Source organism: Rhinolophus ferrumequinum, chromosome 24 (genome assembly GCF_004115265.2).
Source record: "Rhinolophus ferrumequinum isolate MPI-CBG mRhiFer1 chromosome 24, mRhiFer1_v1.p, whole genome shotgun sequence".
Classification (NCBI taxonomy): Eukaryota; Metazoa; Chordata; class Mammalia; order Chiroptera; family Rhinolophidae; genus Rhinolophus; species Rhinolophus ferrumequinum.
This window is the reverse complement of record NC_046307.1, coordinates 22692526-22711965: the sequence shown is the minus strand read 5'-3', so window position 1 is coordinate 22711965 and position 19440 is coordinate 22692526. Positions and strand designations below refer to the sequence as shown.

The 19440-nt window shown below is 52.3% G+C and overlaps 1 protein-coding gene across 8 annotated transcripts in view; it reads right to left on the bottom strand.

Annotated features, from left to right (window-relative positions):
• Positions 1-19440, bottom strand: part of NDST1 (N-deacetylase and N-sulfotransferase 1) — a 57283-nt gene that overhangs the window by 15195 nt on the left and 22648 nt on the right. For all 8 annotated transcript variants that reach the window (XM_033096352.1, XM_033096348.1, XM_033096346.1 and 5 more), the window contains 5 exons: positions 12610-13509; positions 5917-6411; positions 3058-3145; positions 1822-1976; positions 976-1161 (listed from right to left, as the gene is read on the bottom strand). In XM_033096352.1, coding sequence (XP_032952243.1) covers positions 976-1161; positions 1822-1976; positions 3058-3145; positions 5917-6411; positions 12610-13122 — 1437 coding nt within the window. In that variant the 5' untranslated portion in view covers positions 13123-13509. The remainder of the gene's footprint in view (positions 1-975; positions 1162-1821; positions 1977-3057; positions 3146-5916; positions 6412-12609; positions 13510-19440) is intronic.

Sequence of the window (19440 nt, the reverse complement as noted above, 5' to 3'; positions counted from 1 at the left end):
TCTGATCACGTCCCAACATTGCATCCTGGTCCAAGCCACCACCACCTCTTGTCTAGAAGACTACGTAGCCTCCTAACTGGTCTCCTGCTTCCCACTTTGTCTCCAACAGTCTCTGCTCCACGCGGCAGCCAGAAAGATGGAAATCCTTTTAAAATATGAGTCAGATGCTAATAGCACCCCATTCAAAACCTTGCCATCTCAGACTAAAAGCTAAAGTGCATCCAATGGCCTCACATGGCCCTACACGGAAGGGCCATCACCCCTCTGACCTCATCTCTTACCCCCTCCCCCTCGCTCGCTCCCCTGCAGCCACACTGGCCTCCTCGTTGGTCCTCAAACACACCGCACACACACCTGCTTCAGGGCCTGCGCACCTGTTGCTTTCTCTGCCTTGAACGTTCTTCCAGCCATGCTCACTCCCAGGAAGGCGCTCTCTAAGCACCTTATTTAAACCAGCTTCTCTTCTCCTCTCCCCTAGCACTCCCTACGTCCCTGTCCTGCCTGATTTTTCTCCACAGCACTTCCCACCATCTGACCATTATACACTCTACATATTTATGAGCACACTGCCTGTCTCCTGCCACTAGAACGTCAGGCCTACAAGGGCAGGGACTTTCATTGGGTTTGCGCACTTCTGTATCCCCACTGCCTAGAAAAGGGCACAAAGTAGAAGCTCATGAAAAGCTCATGAAAGAATTTTAAATGAGCAAACAAATGAATAAGACAGAGGCCTGTCCCAAGGCCTCACGAGAGGTCCCTTTGAAGAATGTTCACCCCTGATCCCCTAACATGACAGGTAAGGTTAGGAGCTCATGAAAGGAGCAGACTGGCAGCCCACCTTCCGGGGGATGGAGAGCCTCAGATGCCAGAGGGGGCAGCAGAAACTGGCCTGAAACCCTTAACCAGCTCACCAAAGCCACGCTTCCCAGGACAGCACGTGCACACCCGGGTCCCGCCTGCCGGGGGCCCACTCACCATGATGCCATTGTGGATGAAGCCACGGCGGTAGCGGGCCGGTTTCAGGTGGGGGTACTCCTCCGTGCTGGTCACGCGGATGCTCCACACCTGCTTCCAGGCCTCGTACAGCTGCACGTGCACAGGGTACACGCCCGAGTGGTGGGGCGCCACTGCATACCCCATGTCCGTGGGAATGCCATGCTCCTGGGGAGAGGAGGGCCCGGCAGGGTAAGCACGGGGCCCCTTCCCCGCTGAGCCTCATTTCCCCTTTGAACCACGGGAGAGAGAAATCAGAGGCTAGATCGGCAGGGCCGTGGGTCCAGGTGCTCGGGGTACAGATGGGGCAGCTGAGGCCCGGGAGGGAAGGGGACATACCCAGTCTCCATGTGAGGACCTGGCTGAGCTGGGACTCTAACTCTTGGCCTAGTGTCATGCCCTCCAGCACCCAAGAGTGAGGAGCAAGACAGGGCTCTTCCTGCCTTTTGGGGCCTCTAAGTGGCTGGTGGGCCTAGGCTGAGGCAGCACCGGGCCTCATTCCCCAGGAGCCAAGCACCCCCTCCAGCTGTCTGGAGCTCCCAGTCTAGCCTGAAGAGAAGAGCTTGGGCTCAAGGAGAAAACAGGCCCACGTGTAGGTGCCAGCTGGCCTCTCGTTAGCTGACGTGGCCTCCCTGAGCTCCGGTGTCTTGTCTAAAAGCCAGGCTAGCAACACCTGCCTTTTGGGGTCTCTGTGAGGATTCAATGCGCTACAAAGATGTTAACAAAAAGCTGTGAGACTGAACCATGGAAGCAGCCAGAGGCCGGCGGTCGGACCCCCAGCCCAGCCCCGAGCCCGCCCGGCTCTGCCCCGTAGGCGATCTTACTCACGACAGCGAACTTCTTGTTCAGGGCCATCTGCTCGGCCAGCACAGACTGGTTGTGGAAAAGGTGGGGCTGCATGTGGCTCCACATGTGGGGGAACCACCAGAACTCCTTCACGTACGACAGCAGCAGGTCGTCCCCAGCGTCCTCAGCATCAGTACCTGCAGCCCAAGCACAGGCAGCTCAGCCTGGCCCACCCGCCCTGTGGTTCTCCAAGCTGGGTTGGTGCACAGGGATGGGCGCACACGGCCATGGCCCGCCAAGAGCTGCTTGGAACAGGTGTCTGAGCTACAGCACAGGAGCAGACGGAGCCCCAGTCTAGACTGCGGCTCTGATGCAATTTGTGACCTTGGCCAAGTCCTTCTCCTCTGTGAAACACAGGGTCCCAAGTCCATGATCCCAAGGGCTTCTTCCAGCTCTGACATGTCTGCTCCAATCCAATTCCTATTTTTCTATCGAGTCATTCGTCTTTTACTTATTGATTTGTAGAAGCTCTTTGTATATCTGCCAAATGTTTAATTCTCTGTCTCCTGTGTATTACGACAACGATCTCTGCTATGCTAAGGACTGAGAATATCAAAAGTGCAGACAGACGACCCAGTCTCACTCTTCTGTGGCTTTGGGGCTATACTGTACACTTCTCCCCCAGAATCGCAGACTAATCGGGTTTTGCCCGGAGTTCAAGAGAGGCTGTCCTTACTGCAGCCCAAGCAGAAGGCAGCTAGAGGAAATGCTCAGGGCAGGTGACACTCGGGGCTGTTTCCTCTGGCCCCGTCCCCAAAGGGCAGCATGGGAGGAATGTGAGAGCCCGAAAGAGAAGGGAAGGCAACAAGCAGGCAGCCCGCGGCCCTCAACCTCAACCCTTAGAACTTAAGAATAAACTCAGAGAGTTCTGTAACTCCTTAAAATTCAGTTACTTTTTAAAGCAAAAAGAGTACAAATAATTGTAAAAGGTGGGTATGAGACGGTGATAAGAGGGAGAAGATGTCTCCTCAGGATAACACAGCCTACAGGTCAGGGAGATGTGATTGGGAGCTGTCATCGTGCTATTGCTGTCCCCAAATGTCCTCTGCCTGGGGCTGTCTACTCTGCGGGCTCTTGGCTCAGAAGTGTCGCAGGGGTCCCGTGAACCCCTAATGCAGCCCCTCAGCCCACCTGATGCCCCCGTGGCACAGTGCTCTGAGGGTTTGGATGTGAGGGCCTCGGGAAGTTGCTAGTGGGGGCAGAGCCAGGCCCACTTACCTGTGTGGAAGAATTTCCCTGAGTAGCCCAGGTTGAAGGTGAAGTTTGGGATATGTGTGCGTAGTTCATTCTGTGTATCAAACAGGGCCTAGGATGGGCAGAGGAAAAAGGGGTGAGGGGAAAGCCAGGAGCTCCACTCCTCCCACTGAGGGCCCGGAAGTGTCCTGCTACTGCAGGACCAGCTACAAAGTTTGTGGGGCCCAGTGAAAAGTGTGGGACCTCGGCTCAAAAATTAAGACTGTCAAGAAAGCAATAGCAGAGTGTTAAACCTCCTCTGGGCTGTTCTGAGCATGGGACCCTGTGTGACTGCACAGGTACCACATCTAGGAAGCCAGCACTGTGAGGCCACCTCCACCGGGCCTCTCAGAGAAGTCCTAGACCCTAGCCTGGCTCTGTTGTGTGTCCTTGAGAGGGCCGTGTAACTTTTCTAGGCCTCAGTTTCCCTATGTGTAAAATGGGGCTAATATCATCTCCCTCATGGTGAGATGAGCAAACAAATGAATAGGGCTCTTTGGGAATTAAATAAGATATTGCATGTTAAATGGCCTGACATTTGGTACGTGATGAAAATGGTGGTGTCCTATGTCTGTGGTCACTGCCACTATGAGTCTCATGTCTCCACCTGTCAAATGCGGAAGATTTCTCCTCATAGATGAATGCAAGGCTGAGGTCAAAGGACCATGACCTTTCCAAAGATGTACTTGGCACCCAGCAATGCAATGTTCCCATGCATGGCACACCCAGTGCTTTGCAAATCAATCAAGGGATGTTGATACTTGTGAAAACAAATGTACAGTTGTACTCTGGGGTCAAGACTCAAAAACATTCCGGCATGATGCGTAAGGCTGCTAAGAAACCTGCTATCTGAACCTTTTGGAGCCACCACTAGCATCTTCCCAAGGCCTGACGATGGACTAACTGATAGACACGCATGCCGGTTGTGTGGCCTCGGGCAAGTTACTTCAGCTCTCTCTGAGCCTCAGTGCCCTGCTCTATAAAATGGGACTCACAACAATGTCCACGTCTCAGGGCTGCTGCGAGGATTAGATGAGGCAACACACAGAAAGGGCTGAGCACAGAGCCTGGCCCTTGCCAAGCCCTGAATAAGCAGCTGCTGTTGGTATTATTTAAATTGCACTGCACAGCCAGTCCTGTACCAGTGAATGAGGCGACATTCATGTCTCCAAAAGAAAGGCTCAGTTGTAGCCTTGCTTGGGATTAAAGGGAAAAAGAAAAAAGAAAAAAAAAAAAAACCTCTGCCTTTTTTGACTCACGAGGACATTTAAGGCAAATAGGACCCTGGCCGGTGAGGCACTCTGCAGTCTGCGCTGAGCTGAGTGTACACAGAGGGCGCCTCCATTAGTGTTCTTCTACAGAAATGGCTCCAACCTGCTGGCATTCCGCTCACTCTAAAAATGGGGAAAGTAAGAACCAAGAAGGGCAACCCCAGGGTTCATGGGGTACGCAGTGGTTTCCTCCTGGGGTCACTTTTGGATTGGCGGCAAAGACCTATGTGATAGCAGGAGAGAGTTAGGCTGGGCTACAAGAAGACGGTCCTAAGTGAAACTGCAGGAGGAAACACCGTGGGAAAGCAGATCAAAGCCCAAGGGGGCTCAGAGCCTGGCTGTCGGCACACGCCCCCCTCATCCCTCACGTCAGCTACCCAGGGCACCTCTGTGAAACCCTGGGTTGTCAGGAAGTCGCCTGAAATCCTCCCATCCACCCCATCTTGTCATTCTACAGCTGAGCCTCAGAGCCGGGAAGGGACTTGCCCAAGTCACCCAGTGAGGGGCAAATTGGGACTTGAACCCAAATCTTGACTCGCCAGACAGTGCCTGCTCCCCATCACCATCCGGTCGGCCCTTCTCCTTGGAAAGTGTGAGAAAGAGTAGAGAGTTCACTCTTGACTAAGGCAGGCGCGTGAACCCCAGCCCCCCAGCCTTCCTTCCAGGCCCCAGGGCCAGTCCCGACAGTGATTTCAGGAGGGTGGAGACGCAGCACAGACACTGGGGCACTCAGGGGGGAAAAGTATTCCTCTGGAAACTCTCATTTTCAATCCTCCTAACATCAAAAAGAAGTCTTGGTTTGGTTCTAACATGTTTTTGACACTTGCTATTCCTGAAGAAGAGAGGACAGGTGGGCAGAGGCAGCAGTATCTCTAGAATTTAATCCCTCGGTTTTGTTTTCCCTAAAGCTATTGTTAGGTCGCCCTGTATTTATGGATATTGATTTCCCCAGTTACACTAGTGAGGTCGCTTCCTTTGCAAATGACTGAGTAAAACAGTACATAGATGAAAACTGTATTTTAAAGGTTGCTTAACGGTCTTAATGTGCAGGCTTCTCTTTAGTAATGAGACGTGTGTAAAATTTCATAGTATGCAAAAAGTTTTTACACGGAGTTTAGTTTGGTAAACACGTCTTGAACATGGATTCCACTCTCTATATAAATCTTAGTTAAAATGTGTCTTGTGTATGGTTGGAGCTCTAGTTCTTGTTTTAAGTGTTTTGTAGGTGCTCTAGTACTGACGTAAACATTTTTGAGAGTTAAAAATCATTTCTGGATTAAAAGGTGGGTAAACAACCCCGGCATAGCTCCCATGTCTGTATTTCGGTGAATGGGTCTCTGCCTCCATACATACATTCTTGAGCTCCACACTCCAGACACAAAATTCCTTTATATTGAATACTTGAATGGAATTTTAAATGACACTGGCTTCTAATAAGGCGATGAATAAAGTCAACTGGCTGAGGGAGGGGGACTCAGCACAGAGGAGATGCAGACAGCACAGGCCTGATGGGGTCCGGGAAGATCTGAAGGTGGGCGACCCCGCCCTACCCAGTCTGGGGCCCCGGCCCTACCTTCACGTCGTCCACCTTCATGCGTGTGCCCTCCTTGCCCACGAAGATGTCATCAATGTCCACCAGGATGTAGCGGTCCAAAGGCAGCGAGAGGCGCTTGCCAGTGAGGAAGGCCACGGCGTCCACAAAGACGAGCTTGTGTAGCCAGAAGTTGAGGTTGTTGCCAAACAGCACGCGCTGGATGCCATCGTGGAGGCCCAGGTCCTGGACCACGGTGGCGTGCAGCGCGGCGTGCAGGCCGGCGTCGGCGCCCAGGTGTGAGATGGACTCAGAGGAGCGCGTCTTGGCCAGCAGCACTGGCTCGTAGGTGGAGTGGTTGGACTGGAACACGGTCCAGTCCTCGCCGGGCAGCACACCCTTCTCCACCTCGCTGGGCCGTGTCACGTAGAGCAGCGGGGACCTGGGGTTGATGCTGCAGTCTTTCAGGCCCAGGTTCGAGTGCAGGAACAGGGGGAAGCCTTTGAGCTGTGCACTCAGCAGGCTGTTCTCATTGGCCTGCAGCGGGGGTGAGGCAGGGAGGGAAGAACAGATCCATCAGATCCAGAACCCCAAGGGATCATGGAATATCGTGTGTGCACTGATAACAGCAATGTCAACAGATTCACTCGCCTTCATGAAGGACTTGCCGCATGCCTGGCCCTGTGCTAACCTGGCCGCGCAAACTGAGTGTCACCTATATGAGTTAACACGTATGACGTACTTACCAGAGCCAAGCACCGGGTTCATGCACTTTGCATGCAGGGGTGCTGCTAACGGGTTCATGCACTTTGCATGCAGGGGTGCTGCTAACGGGTTCATGCACTTTGCATGCAGGGGTGCTGCTAACGGGTTCATGCACTTTGCATGCAGGGGTGCTGCTAAGCTCCATTCCTGGGATGGAGGCATTGCTATCATTCCCATTTTACAGATGAGGAAAATGAGGCCCAGAGAAGTAGATAACTTGCCTGAAATCACACAGGTAACTTGGCAATGAGAGCATGGACTCCACCACCAGACTGGCTGCCCTTGAGCAAGTTATGAAAATTTTCTGTGCCTCAGTTCCCTCTCCTGTACAGTGTGGCTGAGAATTTGGTAAATACCTCAAGGGGAGGTAGAAGATGATGGGAGCTGATGCTGGCAAAGTGTTTGGAAGAGGGCCAGCGGCATCACGCATTGCTCACTCAGTCTACACATCAGCCTTAGGAGGCAGGTTCCTTTGTTATCCCACTTCACGGGTAAGGAAACTGAGGTTTTGAAGGGAGTGTGGCCCTCAGTTGCACAGAGTTTAGGAGGAGCCACCATTTGCAGCCAGGTGGTCTGGCCCTGGGGCCCACACACCTGACCACCAGGCACTATTGCCTGGGGTTTCCAAACTGTTTTTGCCATATCACCCTTTTTTCAGGAGAAATGTGAAGTGATGCCAGTATAGATGAGAGACACTCCACCCCACGGCGTTCCCAACCCCCAGACACCCCCAACACCTCCAAGGTCACCCCCTCACAGAAATCCAGCTCCCTGTCTCACCCTTCTCCTCCCAGGGTCTGCTGCTGCCCAGCTCCCTGGGATCCGCAAACAGTACCCACCGCTTCCGCTTCTCCTCTCCCCTAGGCTCACAGCCTCTACTCAGTCATACCATCCCTTACCCTCCCAGCCACCTGCCTCTGGATATGGTATAATTTGGCCTAGTCTCTGTGCCAATTCCATTCTGTCTTCTTGGCCTGGCAAACTCCTGCTCATCCTTCAAAACCCATTGCATATATCCTCTTCTCTTCATTGGCCTCCCAGGGAGGGAGGCCATTTAAGCCTCAGCAGCTATAGCACTTTTTACCTTGGCTGCTACACCTCTGTTCAAGGTCTCTCTCTCACCAGTCTGCACCCCCTTGAGGGCAGAGGCTCTGTCATTTTCACCTCTGGCTTCCCGGTGTCCAGCACAGGCTTGACACCAAATGGGAGCAAATACATACCGGGGGTGCCAAAAAAATCTATACACATTTTAAGAGACGTTATCTATGCTCAAGCAGTAGTTCGCCATAATCAGAAGTTTCTGGACGCTGATGGTGACCACTTTGAGCACCTCTTGTCACTGCAGAAGTCAAACGTGACTTGTATTCATCGTTTGTTATCAGTATATATTGAGTATTACAATTAATACAGTTTTTTCCTTTCTTAAAATGTGTACACATTTTTTTGGCACGTTCTGTATTTGAGATGAGTAAGTGGATTTTTCAAAAGAATGAAAGAGGAACAGACAGCTCTCCAGCACCTGGCACTTGACAGCTGTTCAATACAGGTTTCATTTGTTCATTTCACAACAATTCACCATGTCAGACATTGTTTTGAGTTAGGGATACGGTGAGTAAAAAGGGTCCCTGCCCTGAACCTTCAAGTTGAGCAAGGAAGAGAGACAGCAATCAAAACTGCAGAGATAAACATAAAACTTCCACAGAAGAGGTTCGTAGTTCTAGAACAGTAGATAACTGGGCAAAGTCAGTTGGCTCAGGAAAGGCTTCCTGGAGAAAGGGACTTTCCGAGAGAAAGGGACTTAAAGAATGAGTAAGCATCAACTAGGAGAGAGGTAGAGTCAAGTTCAAAGAACAGCAAGTGCAAAGGCCCTGAGGTAGGAGAAGAGAGAGAGAGAGAGAGAGAGAGAGAGAGAGAGAGGTGATGAGGCAGAAAGGTTAACTGGGGCCAGACCTGCAGAACCCTGGAGGCTTGAAGTGGCCGTGGGAAGCCATCAAAAACTCCATCAAAGAGTTCTGCACAGAGGCATGACAGGTTCCAATTTGTATTTTTAAAAGACCCATCTGGCTGCAGTGCAGAGAATGGATGGGGTGAGGCAAAGCAACAGGGGACAAAGGGGACCAAATGAGGTTAGAGAGGGAGGCAAGGTGGTGTACATGGCCACCCTGGAAAGCTGGCCAGGTAAGCACTGCACAAAAGCACTCTCAGCTGTGCCCCAAGGTGGGGCTGCATCTGCCCAGAAGGGTGCCTTTTATCCTCCACGCAGAAGGGTTTTGTTCTAATTTTCCTAAGGTTCTGCAGGGCCCTGACCTTGTAAACTGTGATAAGGAGCCCACATTCGATTCCCTAGGAGTACCTGCCAACTCCGCACTCAGTCCTGAGCCAGCCACAAGGCAGAGCCTCATCCTGAGGCCACTTCTCTCAGCGCCAATGTCCCCATTCCCCTAAGCCAGCACTGGCCAAGGATTAGAACTGCAAAGACGGTGGAGGCCAGCGACATTTCAGGCCCTGTCCATCATCTGCTGTGGCCTGGGAGGCCACGCTGGACCACAGGTACTGAGGGATCCCATTTCAAAGCCCCGACTCTGAGCTGACTGCCAGGCGTTGGCAACTCAGCCAGTTGCTCAGCTGGGAGACATTGAGGAAGGGAGAAAGCCAAGTTGCTGGCCGTCATTCCAGGCCGCAATAAAAGAAACCGGCTGGGGAAGGGAATGGAGAGTAAGCCTCAGTGTCACAGAGGCTGACCCCCACGGGAAGGGAACCCCCCTATTCCTCAGCACTGAGGACTCACTCAAGAGACACCAAATCTTCCAGTGGGGTCATCCAGGAAGAGGAAGGAAGCCCTGGTCTGAGAACTGGAAGGCCCAGCACAGATTGAGATAGTGACTAGCTGATGACCTTGGGGACCCCACATCTCCTGTCCAGGCCGCAGGTCAGCTTGCTCACCTATGGATGGGTTAGAAGCCATGAGTGTGGTTGTCAAATCTTGACTCTGTCTTACTAGCTATGTCACCTTAGACCTCCATTTAACTTTGGAGCCTTATGTCCTTCCCTGTAAAGAAAGCTACTTCACAGGGTAGTTGCGAGAATTACACAGGGTAAGGCTTGCAAAGCAATGAATGAGCTCAGTTATCTGACACATAGTAAGCGTGCAAAAAAAGAAGTCGGGTACCCCTTGTCAGTCCTCTGCCAGGATGTGTTCAGCCCCAAGGCTCCTGGAGGTGCAAGATTGAGGCATGACAGTGCCAGGAAGCAGGGCTACTGATAAAGACCAGCTCCCACCCTCGAGGATCTCACATGACCACATCTTGGTCAGAGCCACAAGACTAAGTGTTACCAGCAGCTGTTTGCTGGACACAGAGATGACAGAGCATGGCAACTGCCATTTATTAGGTAGCTACAGGTACCAGGTACTGTGCTAGTGCTTCCCAGCCACTGCCTTTTTCTATCTGCAACATGGCCCAGTGAAGCAGGAGCTATAATTGGCCCCACTTTACAGATAAGTTGACTACCCTGTCCAAGGTCACTGCTTATAAGTGACAGAAAGATTTGAACCTAGGTCTGGTCTTTTCAGCCCCTGCTCTCACTCTCACACTGACCTAGGAATCCAGCACCAGTAGGAATTGGAAAATGAGTCTCCAGATCCCTGGGGTTCACAGTCCTCTGGGTTTCGCAAACCCAATGTACAGCACACAAGCTGGCCTTGCAGAAAGAACTGAAAAGCGCAGGTTGACCACCAGGGGGCGCCCGTAAGAGCAGAAAGTCACAGGCCTTTCTGCTCAAAACCAAAAAGGGGTCTTGTCTTATGCAATAGTGTAGGAAGAGAACGAAAGCCTGGAATTGCCACGGACCCCACAGGGAGACTGAGCAGACCCCTGCCCCTCCCTGGGCCTCCTGTTCACCTTCTGTAGAGCAAGGAATTGGGGCTAGATAAGGTCTAAGCTCTATTGTACCCATTGTGTCCCATGACCCCAGCCCACTGCCCGGTTTCCAGAGATGGGAGCTGTGCACTGGATGTGGCCTCTGATGCAAATTCTACTACATAAATGGCATCTGAGGCTCCTGGACTCATTGCACAATGGTTACAACTAGGCCTCGAGAGCCCGACTGCCTGGGTTTAACTCCTAGATTGGTACTTACTGTGAGTATGGGCACATTCCTCCACCCCCCTTTGCCCCTTTCTCCTTCTCTCTTAAATCAGGATACCTACCTGCATTAGAGGATGGTTTATGAGTGTTAAATGAGTTAATTCATGTAAAATATATAGGACAGGGCACGGCGCTGGGTGAGCACTCAATAAATGTCAGCCATTCTGATGTTTTTCAGGCCTGGGGCTGTGAGTCGAACTTAATGAAGTTCATGGCAGGAAAGGGAACAGAGTCCAGGAGGAAAGAAAAAGCAGACAATGAAGACAGTCTACTTTATGCCACTATAAAGCCATAAACCAGGCCAGTGTTTCCCAGAGGGGTGCTCTGTGAAGTAAAAGGTTTTGTGATCAAGCCAGTTGGGGAACAAATCTCACCAGGTTGCTCGAGTGCAGGACTTCTAAGGGCCTTCAATTCCTTGGCCCACAAAACCTTTCTGAGTGGCAGGGCGTCCTGCTGCATTAGCACATGAAAGAACACACTGCGGGAGACCCATCACTAGACTAGGCTCCTCCCAGCACCGAGCACAGGGCCAGGGCACACGGATGCCCACGAGTGCCTGGGGATGAATGGTCACCCAGTAGTGGACGTGGGCCACTTCTGATTTACCTCCTGCTCCTCTCCCGGCTCGGGCCAAGCAAGAACGTGCTTCAGGACCTGTGCACTCTACTGTCCCCTCTGCCCAGAAGGCCCTTTGCACAGAGCGCCACGCAACTCCTTCCCTCACTTCCTTTCAGTCACTTTCATCAAACAACGACTCGACTGGCCATTCAGTCAAACAGCCTCAACCGCCATACCAACTCCCCCTGTGTCTTTTCCCTGCTTTATTTCTTTTTGAAGTTACCACCATGTGCCACACATTGCATGTTTATTTGTTCATTGTTTGCCACCAACCCCACCCCGCAGCACTGAAATGTCAGCTCCATGACAGAAGAGTCTTTGCACATTTCGATCACCACTGTGTCCCCACTGCCAAGCACAGGACCTGGAACATAGTAAGCGCTCAGTAAATATTTGCTGAATAAAGGAACAAATGCTCCCCAAGCACTCAACTAGAGTGTCAACCAGCGGTTGCTTTCATCTGGCAGGTCAGAGTTCTCTGGCCAGAGCCTCTGGATCCCCGAGCCAGCTGTCCCCCACCTCCCTTCTCCAAAGACAGCTTCTCCGTGACACTCAGAGAAGACTCTGATCCGAGTATTCGTTCTGGCTGCCCCACAGAGCCCAGAGCAGCTCACCCGCCCACCGGGATTTCTTTCTCCTCTCTCTTCCAATGCAAACTGGTTGATTCCGGAGGCACATGCATTCCATACCCCACCACAGCCAACAGGAAAGAGTACAGGATTCAGAGCCCAAACTAGCTAAGTCTGGGGTCAAATCCTGGCTCTTCCACTTATAGGCTGCTCGGTTTCATATACATAACTTAACTCTCCTGAGCCTTGGTTTTTCCATCTGCAAAATGGGGACACACCCCATCCCTTGGGAAGACTGCCATGACAAGTTTCAAGAGACCTAGCAAAGGATATCCTCTCCTTTCTCGCACCCATCCCCGGGGCCTCCTTTAGGCAAGTGCCTGCTATGTTCCAGGTCCCATGCATGGCAAGCAATCCCCTGCCATGTGCTCCTAATAAAAACTAATCCTTTAGGCACCAGGTATGGTGCTTTATATACACTCACCCATTTAACCTTCACAACAACTCTGGGAAGTAGGTGCCACCATTACACCCATTTTACAGATGAGAAAAGTCGGGCACTCAGCTAACGAGGGTGGAGATGGGATTCAAACTTAACTGGAGCTCTTAACTGCTCGGAGACCCTGCTCCCTGCGTACCTTAAAGAAACCGATGATACCCACGCCGTAGGCCACACAGTACTTGTCCAGCAGCTCCCGGTTCCAGGCGTCCAGGTTGACATACTTGAGGATGTTCTCGTAGATGATGAGAGAGAAGCGGCCACGGCCCTTGTCGGTGAGCGTGGGCATATCCCCCTTGCCCGGTGCAATCTCTGTGCGGTACTTAAAGCGGCTGGATTCCAGGATGGCCACCACCTCCTGGCCCAGCTGCGAGTAGAGGCTCTCCACAAACACCAGCACCAGCGGGTCCGTGCGGGAAGGGGCGGCCGCCTGCATGGGCTTGAGCGGTAGCAGGCGGCTGGGGGCCATGGGCGGCGGATCCCCACAGTCAGGCTCGGGGGCATCCGCTGAGGGCTCCAGGCCCCGCTTCCAGCCATATAGGTAGTAGGCGGAGACAAAAACGCTGAACAGGCAGAAGACAAACAGCAGGAAAAGGACAGCCTGTGGGGACACGTGCCGACACAGCCTGCGGAGGCGCGCCAGGGTGGGCATCCTGGTTCCCAAGACCTCGGCCACCAGAGGCCCTGCCTGCCCTGGCCACCCCAAGGCCCCACACAGGAGGAAACACTGCAGTCGTCCGCTGACCAACAAATTCACAGACACGTAGCAGGCGAGGCCCTCAGTGGGCAGCAGGAGCGGAGGATCCGGGCCACCGGCCCTTCCTCCCAGCCAGGGGCGCAGTCCACAGGCTGGTTGCGCTCCTTCCTTCCTCCGCGCCCCTTTATGTCACCATGGCAAACCCCCACGTGGTCCTGTGCACAGCAGAAGTGCCCCAGGGCGTCAGGGCCTCCTGCGGGGGCCAGGCAGCGGGCCAGATGACATTGGGCAGGTCCGGGGGTGCCGCATGCCGCTTGCTTGGTGGGGCCCCCAGGACCAAGGCTGTGGAGAGAAGAGTCAGAAGGGAAACAGTCAGAGTGTGGGCTTTGGGTGTCTGCTGACTGGCTGCATAGGACCTGACCCAGGTAGGCTCAAGTTCAAGTACTGCTGCCCGACCTGGTTGCGTTATTTGGGGCAAGCTCCTTAATCTCCCTAAGCCTCGGTTTCCCCATTTGTGAAATGGGGCTGACAGTAGTACCTACCTCACAAGAGAGGCTGGGTGATTAAGTCCAGTAATGTGTATAAATCGCTTAGAGCAGCACATAGCATCTGGTGTGTTCAATGGCAGTTGCTATTTATTGTAATTATTAGATCCAAGACTAGACCAAGAAAACTTCCGGAAGCAGGAAGAAGTGACACAGTAAACATTTACAAGGCCTGAGAGCTGGAGGTGGAATTCTAAATCACGGCTGAACACCATGTCCTCACCGTCTTCTTCTCACTTACTCGCAGTACTTCCTCACCCGTTTCTCTTTCTGAATGCGTCCAGAGCCCCATCTAACAGATGAAAAGACTGAGGCTCAGGCAGAGCAGCCAAGCCAGGATTCAAAGCCAGGGCTGTGAGGCGCCTGTGGTATGGCTGTCCTAGAATGCCCCTCTCACACATCAGTGACCTTATCTGTGAAATAACCACTCTGACAGCATAGGGTTAGGGCTGAGGGATAACTGACTGAATCAGTCCAAGGAGCTTAGCACGAGCAACACTTAAGAAATGGCAGCTGTCACTATCTGCCCCAACATAAGAGGCATCTCTCATCTTCAGGGCACGTGCCCACAGGTACACACACCAGAATCCTGAGCCTGTGGAGGGCCCAGCAGGTGGGGAGGCACCTCCCTCACTGGGCATCTGCCCACCCCCTCGGATTCCCGCCTCTCCCTCAGCTGACCCCAGCCCAGAGCATGCCACCTGTGTTGGTCTCCTGGCGAGTTAATGAAGACCACACACCCACCCCCAGGACACCAAAGCCCCAATATCCTCACTCCAAATCGCAGCCCTACCACTGCCCTGCCGGCTCCCTTCAACATGAGTGAAAGCAGCTGCTGAAAGTTACTGTGTTTCCCCAAAAAGAAGTCCTCACCGGAAAATAAGCCCTGGCATGAGTTTTCAGGATGACATCCCCTGACCATAAGCCCTAATGCGTCTTTTGGAGCAAACCTTAATAGAAGACCGGGCCTTATTTTCCAGGAAACACGGTAGCAGGAGCGCTCCCCAGGGCGAAGGCGAGGGCGATGGGGATGGGACAGCCGGTGTGAGGGACTGGGCTGGCGTAGCCAGGGAGGAAATAGAAGCCTCAGGCCCGGACTTGGACATGAAGATCTTCAAAGCCCCTCTCAGCTCCAAGACTCTATGGTGTGTTCAGCGTGAGGACACACCAGAGACCCAACAATTATACTTCTAGGAACTTACCCTAGAGGTAGTAATTGCAGAAGTGCGTAAAGATTTCCCCACAAAAAGACAACCCCAGTGCTGAACTCCATTGCTATTTATAACAGCAGAGGATGCTTACAACAGCAAATGCCCAACAATAGGGGACTGTCTTTAGCAATTATAATGCACGCGTGTGATGGCGTCCCAGGCAGTCATTTACAGCACGTCTAAGAAGAACGGTTACTGACACAGAAATAGAATTACCATATAGATTGTTAAAGTGGAAAACTTGTATAAAACAGTGGTCATGGTCACATTTTCGGTAAAAATTTTCATGCATAGGCCAGAAACAGGTCATAAATCCAGAAATAGAACCAAAAATGATTAATGATTATCTCAGAGTGACTTTTATTTTCTTCTTTTGTTTGCTTCCTAAAGTTTCTATAATCATCATTTATTATTTTTGTGAAAATAAGAAAATAAATGTCATTCATTAAAAGATGTGCTCAGACACAAGAGGCAGAGGTGGACAATGAGGACAAGTTTTGGACACCAGGTCTGCTCCCAGTTCTGCCATGACATGCTGTGTGACCCCCCAGCATACCCTGCCCCTCTCTGGGCTTCCTGCCTGTTCGAGGGGAGTTGGGGCCAGATGATCCCTGGGGGTTCTTCCACCTCTGATAGTCTACAATCCGGTACCTACTATGTGCCAGCACCATGGGGAACCCGAGTCCACCAAGAAAACAGGCACCTATAATCCAGGGGGACAATTGTGACAGTGGGGAGAGGAGAGTGTTTGAGAGACCTGAGGACACCTAACACCCCTGAAGTGGGGAGAACAGAGGAAAGTTTCCTGGAGAAAGTGTGGTACCTGCACTGACCAGAAGAACAAGACTGACCAAGGGTAGGAAGAGGGAGGGACATATACCAAGCTTGGAGAAGCTTCTCAGGGAGAAGCGTGCGGAGCTTCCCAGGGACTCCGCAGCTCCAGCTGAGAGCAGCCAAGAAGGAGCAAGTTTTCTGGGTGGAGGCAGGAGGGCTGGGGTGATTGGTCCTGTTTGTACCCAGGGTGCACTCGTGTCCCGTTTCCCACTGATAAGAGCAGCGCTCTGCCCTTCAGCCACAGCGAGCCCCACCCCTTGGCCAGGGGCCAGGACAGGAGCACAGTGAGGTTCGGAGGTCGAGCTGCCCCATCGGTGCCCTGCTGCCACTGACGCCTGAGGGCACCTGCGCAATCCAACCAGCCAACCCCCCTTCCCCTGCAGTTCTGGGTACTGTGGTCATTGGCCCTTCATCTATTGCACTAACAGCCTTCCTGCATATGTGGTAATGATGCAACCAGCAGTCAGGCATCGGGGGTCATGGACCCTTGTGGGAATCTGTTAACATTTTCCCATCAGAAGAATGCACATACACTAGAAAATATTGTAACGATTTTGAGAAGTCCAGACCCCGTGTCCCCAAACCCATCCATGGAGCTAAAGTCCTAGACTAATACAGCCTAATGGTTACGTGTTCAAACTGGAGCGAGGTGGCTTCGTTCAAACCCAGCCCCATCACGCGGCAGTTGTATAATCCTGGGCAAGTTACTTAACTTCTCAGTTCCCCCAGTTTCCTAATCTGTAAAATGGGAAAACTTGACATACTTTCCACAGTCGTGAAAATTAAATGAGTTGATACGTATAAGCACTCAGAACCCTGCCTGGCATACAACGCTGAGTAAGGGTCAGCTCTATTATCATGCAGTTCTGTTTATTTAATGTACTCACCATGTGGGTAACCGAGCCCACAAAACACTGGAGCTCTGTGCACGGTCTCGCTTCCTCTCTCTCTCTCTCTCCTCTCTCTCTCTCTCTCTCTCTCTCTCTCTCTCCTCTTTCTCTCTCTCTCTCTGTCTCTCTGTCTCTCTCTCTCTCTCTCTCTCTCTCTCTCTCTCTCTCTCTCTCTCTCTCTCTCTCTCTCTCTCTCTCTCTCTCTCGTCTCTAATAGCCCTTGGAATCCTGAATCCCCATTTTCAGAGGTTGTGGCCTTTCCCAGGAACTGGATGGGTCCAGATGGTTAGAGGCCAGGAGGCTAGGGAGAAGGCCATAGCAAAGCCCAGACCCAGGTCGGAGAGAGGGTAAAGGGAGCAAGAGAGCGAGCCAACCAGCCTCTGTACACAAAGAAGTCCAAATACCCTAGGGTGGGGGTGGGGGGAGAGCCAGTTGCTTTATAAAAACAAAGCGCTGGCCACCAGTGTGCTGCCTAGGGGGCCTCCAGCCCTGCCCCCACCACAATCCCCTCAAAGGCTGGGTGCTGCTGTCCCTTCAATGCCCTCATTCCCGCCTGCATGGCAGAACCCCTGTGGGTCAAGACATGGGGAACTGGGGGGCTTCTAATCCCCCTCGAGCCACCAAGGCCTCAAGGACAGCGGGTGGGGCGCTGAGGCCCCACAACCCCTATCACCCTGGGCCTTTGTGGGCTCTGTAGGCATCACCAAACCCCAGCCTTGCCCAACCAGCCATCAATTTGGTCATGCCTCTAGGCCTTCCTAATGAAGTTCCCATTGCCGGGAATGCCCCCCCTTACCCCTTGGGACACTTACTCCTCCTTCAAGACCCTCGTTCCAGTGTCATCACCTCTCTGAAGTCATCCCCCTGCACCGCCACCCTTCCTGCCCCTGTCCCATTCCTCAGGCTCCTGCCCCACTCCCACTCCATAGCTGAGGCTGAAACCCAGCACCCTCAGGCCGAACAGGACACAGCGGTGTGTTTTTTTGACTTGCACACCATTTTTCTTTCATTTGAGATTACTTATCAACATTTTAATATCAGGAGATTTCACATAAAAGTCAGAGCTTCCAACTGGTTTAAAAAAGGATCGTTCCCTGGTGACACTGGGCAGGCGTCCGCACCGCCACCATCAGCTGAGGCACTCACAGCACCCACCTGTGCATTCTCTAGTTAACACACGGCCACAGGCAACCTCCTTCCCTCAGCTGGCTTCCTCCCCAGCCCCTGGGTGCACCGGAGTGTGTGGTCCGTGCACAGTGGACTCGGGACATCCTTACACACAGCCCTGGGGCCTGTTGCCTGGAGATCCCAGAACTGGCTAAAGACTTACTGACATCTGCGTGGGCAGGCCCTGCCTGGCACCTGGCACACAGAGGCCTTCCCCAAATACCCATTTCCTTTCTTCCCCTTCCCCACATGCCTGGGTGTCCTGAAGGCCGGGACAAGTCTGATTTATCCTGGAAGCTCCCATGACTTTCCCCAGGCATAGGTCCTTATTGAGTACTCAAGAGATGAATGAATGAGCAGATGTTATTATTCCCAATTTACAGATAAGGAGACTGAGGTTCCAAGGTAAAATGACTTGCCACAGTCACATAGGAAACCGCTAAATCTTAAACAGGTTTCCTTCCTAACTTCAAATTTGGTCTGTCATTCCTCCATGAAACTCAGGGATTTCTATAATAAAAATAACATCAATAATAGCATTTAGTTATCATCATTGTTATTTTAATTGCTATCATGTATTGAGAGAATTTACCATGAGCCTGGCCCTGTGCTAAGCACTTTTACACACCTTATCTCATTTATTCCTTACAACCAATACTGTCATTATTCATATTTACAATTGAGAAAAATGAGGCTCAGAGACATTAAGTCACTTGCCCCAAATCACACAGCTAGTCAGTAGTAGAGCTAAAATTTGAACCCAGACCCCATGAGAAGGAGCCGGCTCCAGAGCCTTCAGGGGAACTTTGGCTGGGATGGGAAACAGTGTGAGGGGCCTCAGCCACCAGAGGTCTCCAGCCCTCAGCCAGACTCCCATTGAGCTTTCCCAGCCCTAGGCCCAGCTTTCCCTGCCAAGGTGCTGGGGATAATGAATGAGATGCTCTGGTCGTCATGGAGACTCCATGGCAACGCCGCACTTTCGGGAAATACCACAGTAACTGTGACCACTGCTCTGGAGTTGAAAGTCACTCCTTACCCCATCCCCCATTCCAAAATGCTCTGGTTGCCCCATAATCCTCTCCGGGACCCAAAGAGAAAGGAGGCAGAGGTGCATGGGTCTTCTCAGAGACCCAGCTGCCTGGAGATCAGGACAGGAGACGGGGTCCAGCTCTGCCCTGGATGGACAGGTGGGCTCCAGAAATGCAACCAAGAGCTCCCTGAGATTGCGCTTCCTGTGCTTTGTGTGGTGAAGTGCAGCTAACGTGTAACTTGCAATATACTTGGTGCCTACGATGTACAGCAGGCCTCCTGTGACGGGCTGTATGCCTCATGCCTTTTCACCCCAACAATCTGAGAGGCAGCGATGCAGGGGCTGCTAACGTGGCAGTGAAGGGCTCAGACTGGAGCCCGCCTGCCTGGGCTTGAATCTGGCCTCCATTATTTACTAGCCCTGTGACCTTTGAGCAAATCTCTCAACCTCTCTGAGCCTCAGTTTGCCCAAGTATAAAATAGGGTTTATACTACTTATCTATCTCAAAGGGCTGCTGCCAAGACTGAGATGATGTGTGTAAAACAGCTCAGTGCCTGGCACATAGTGTTATAGGTTAATAAAATGATGATCCATTT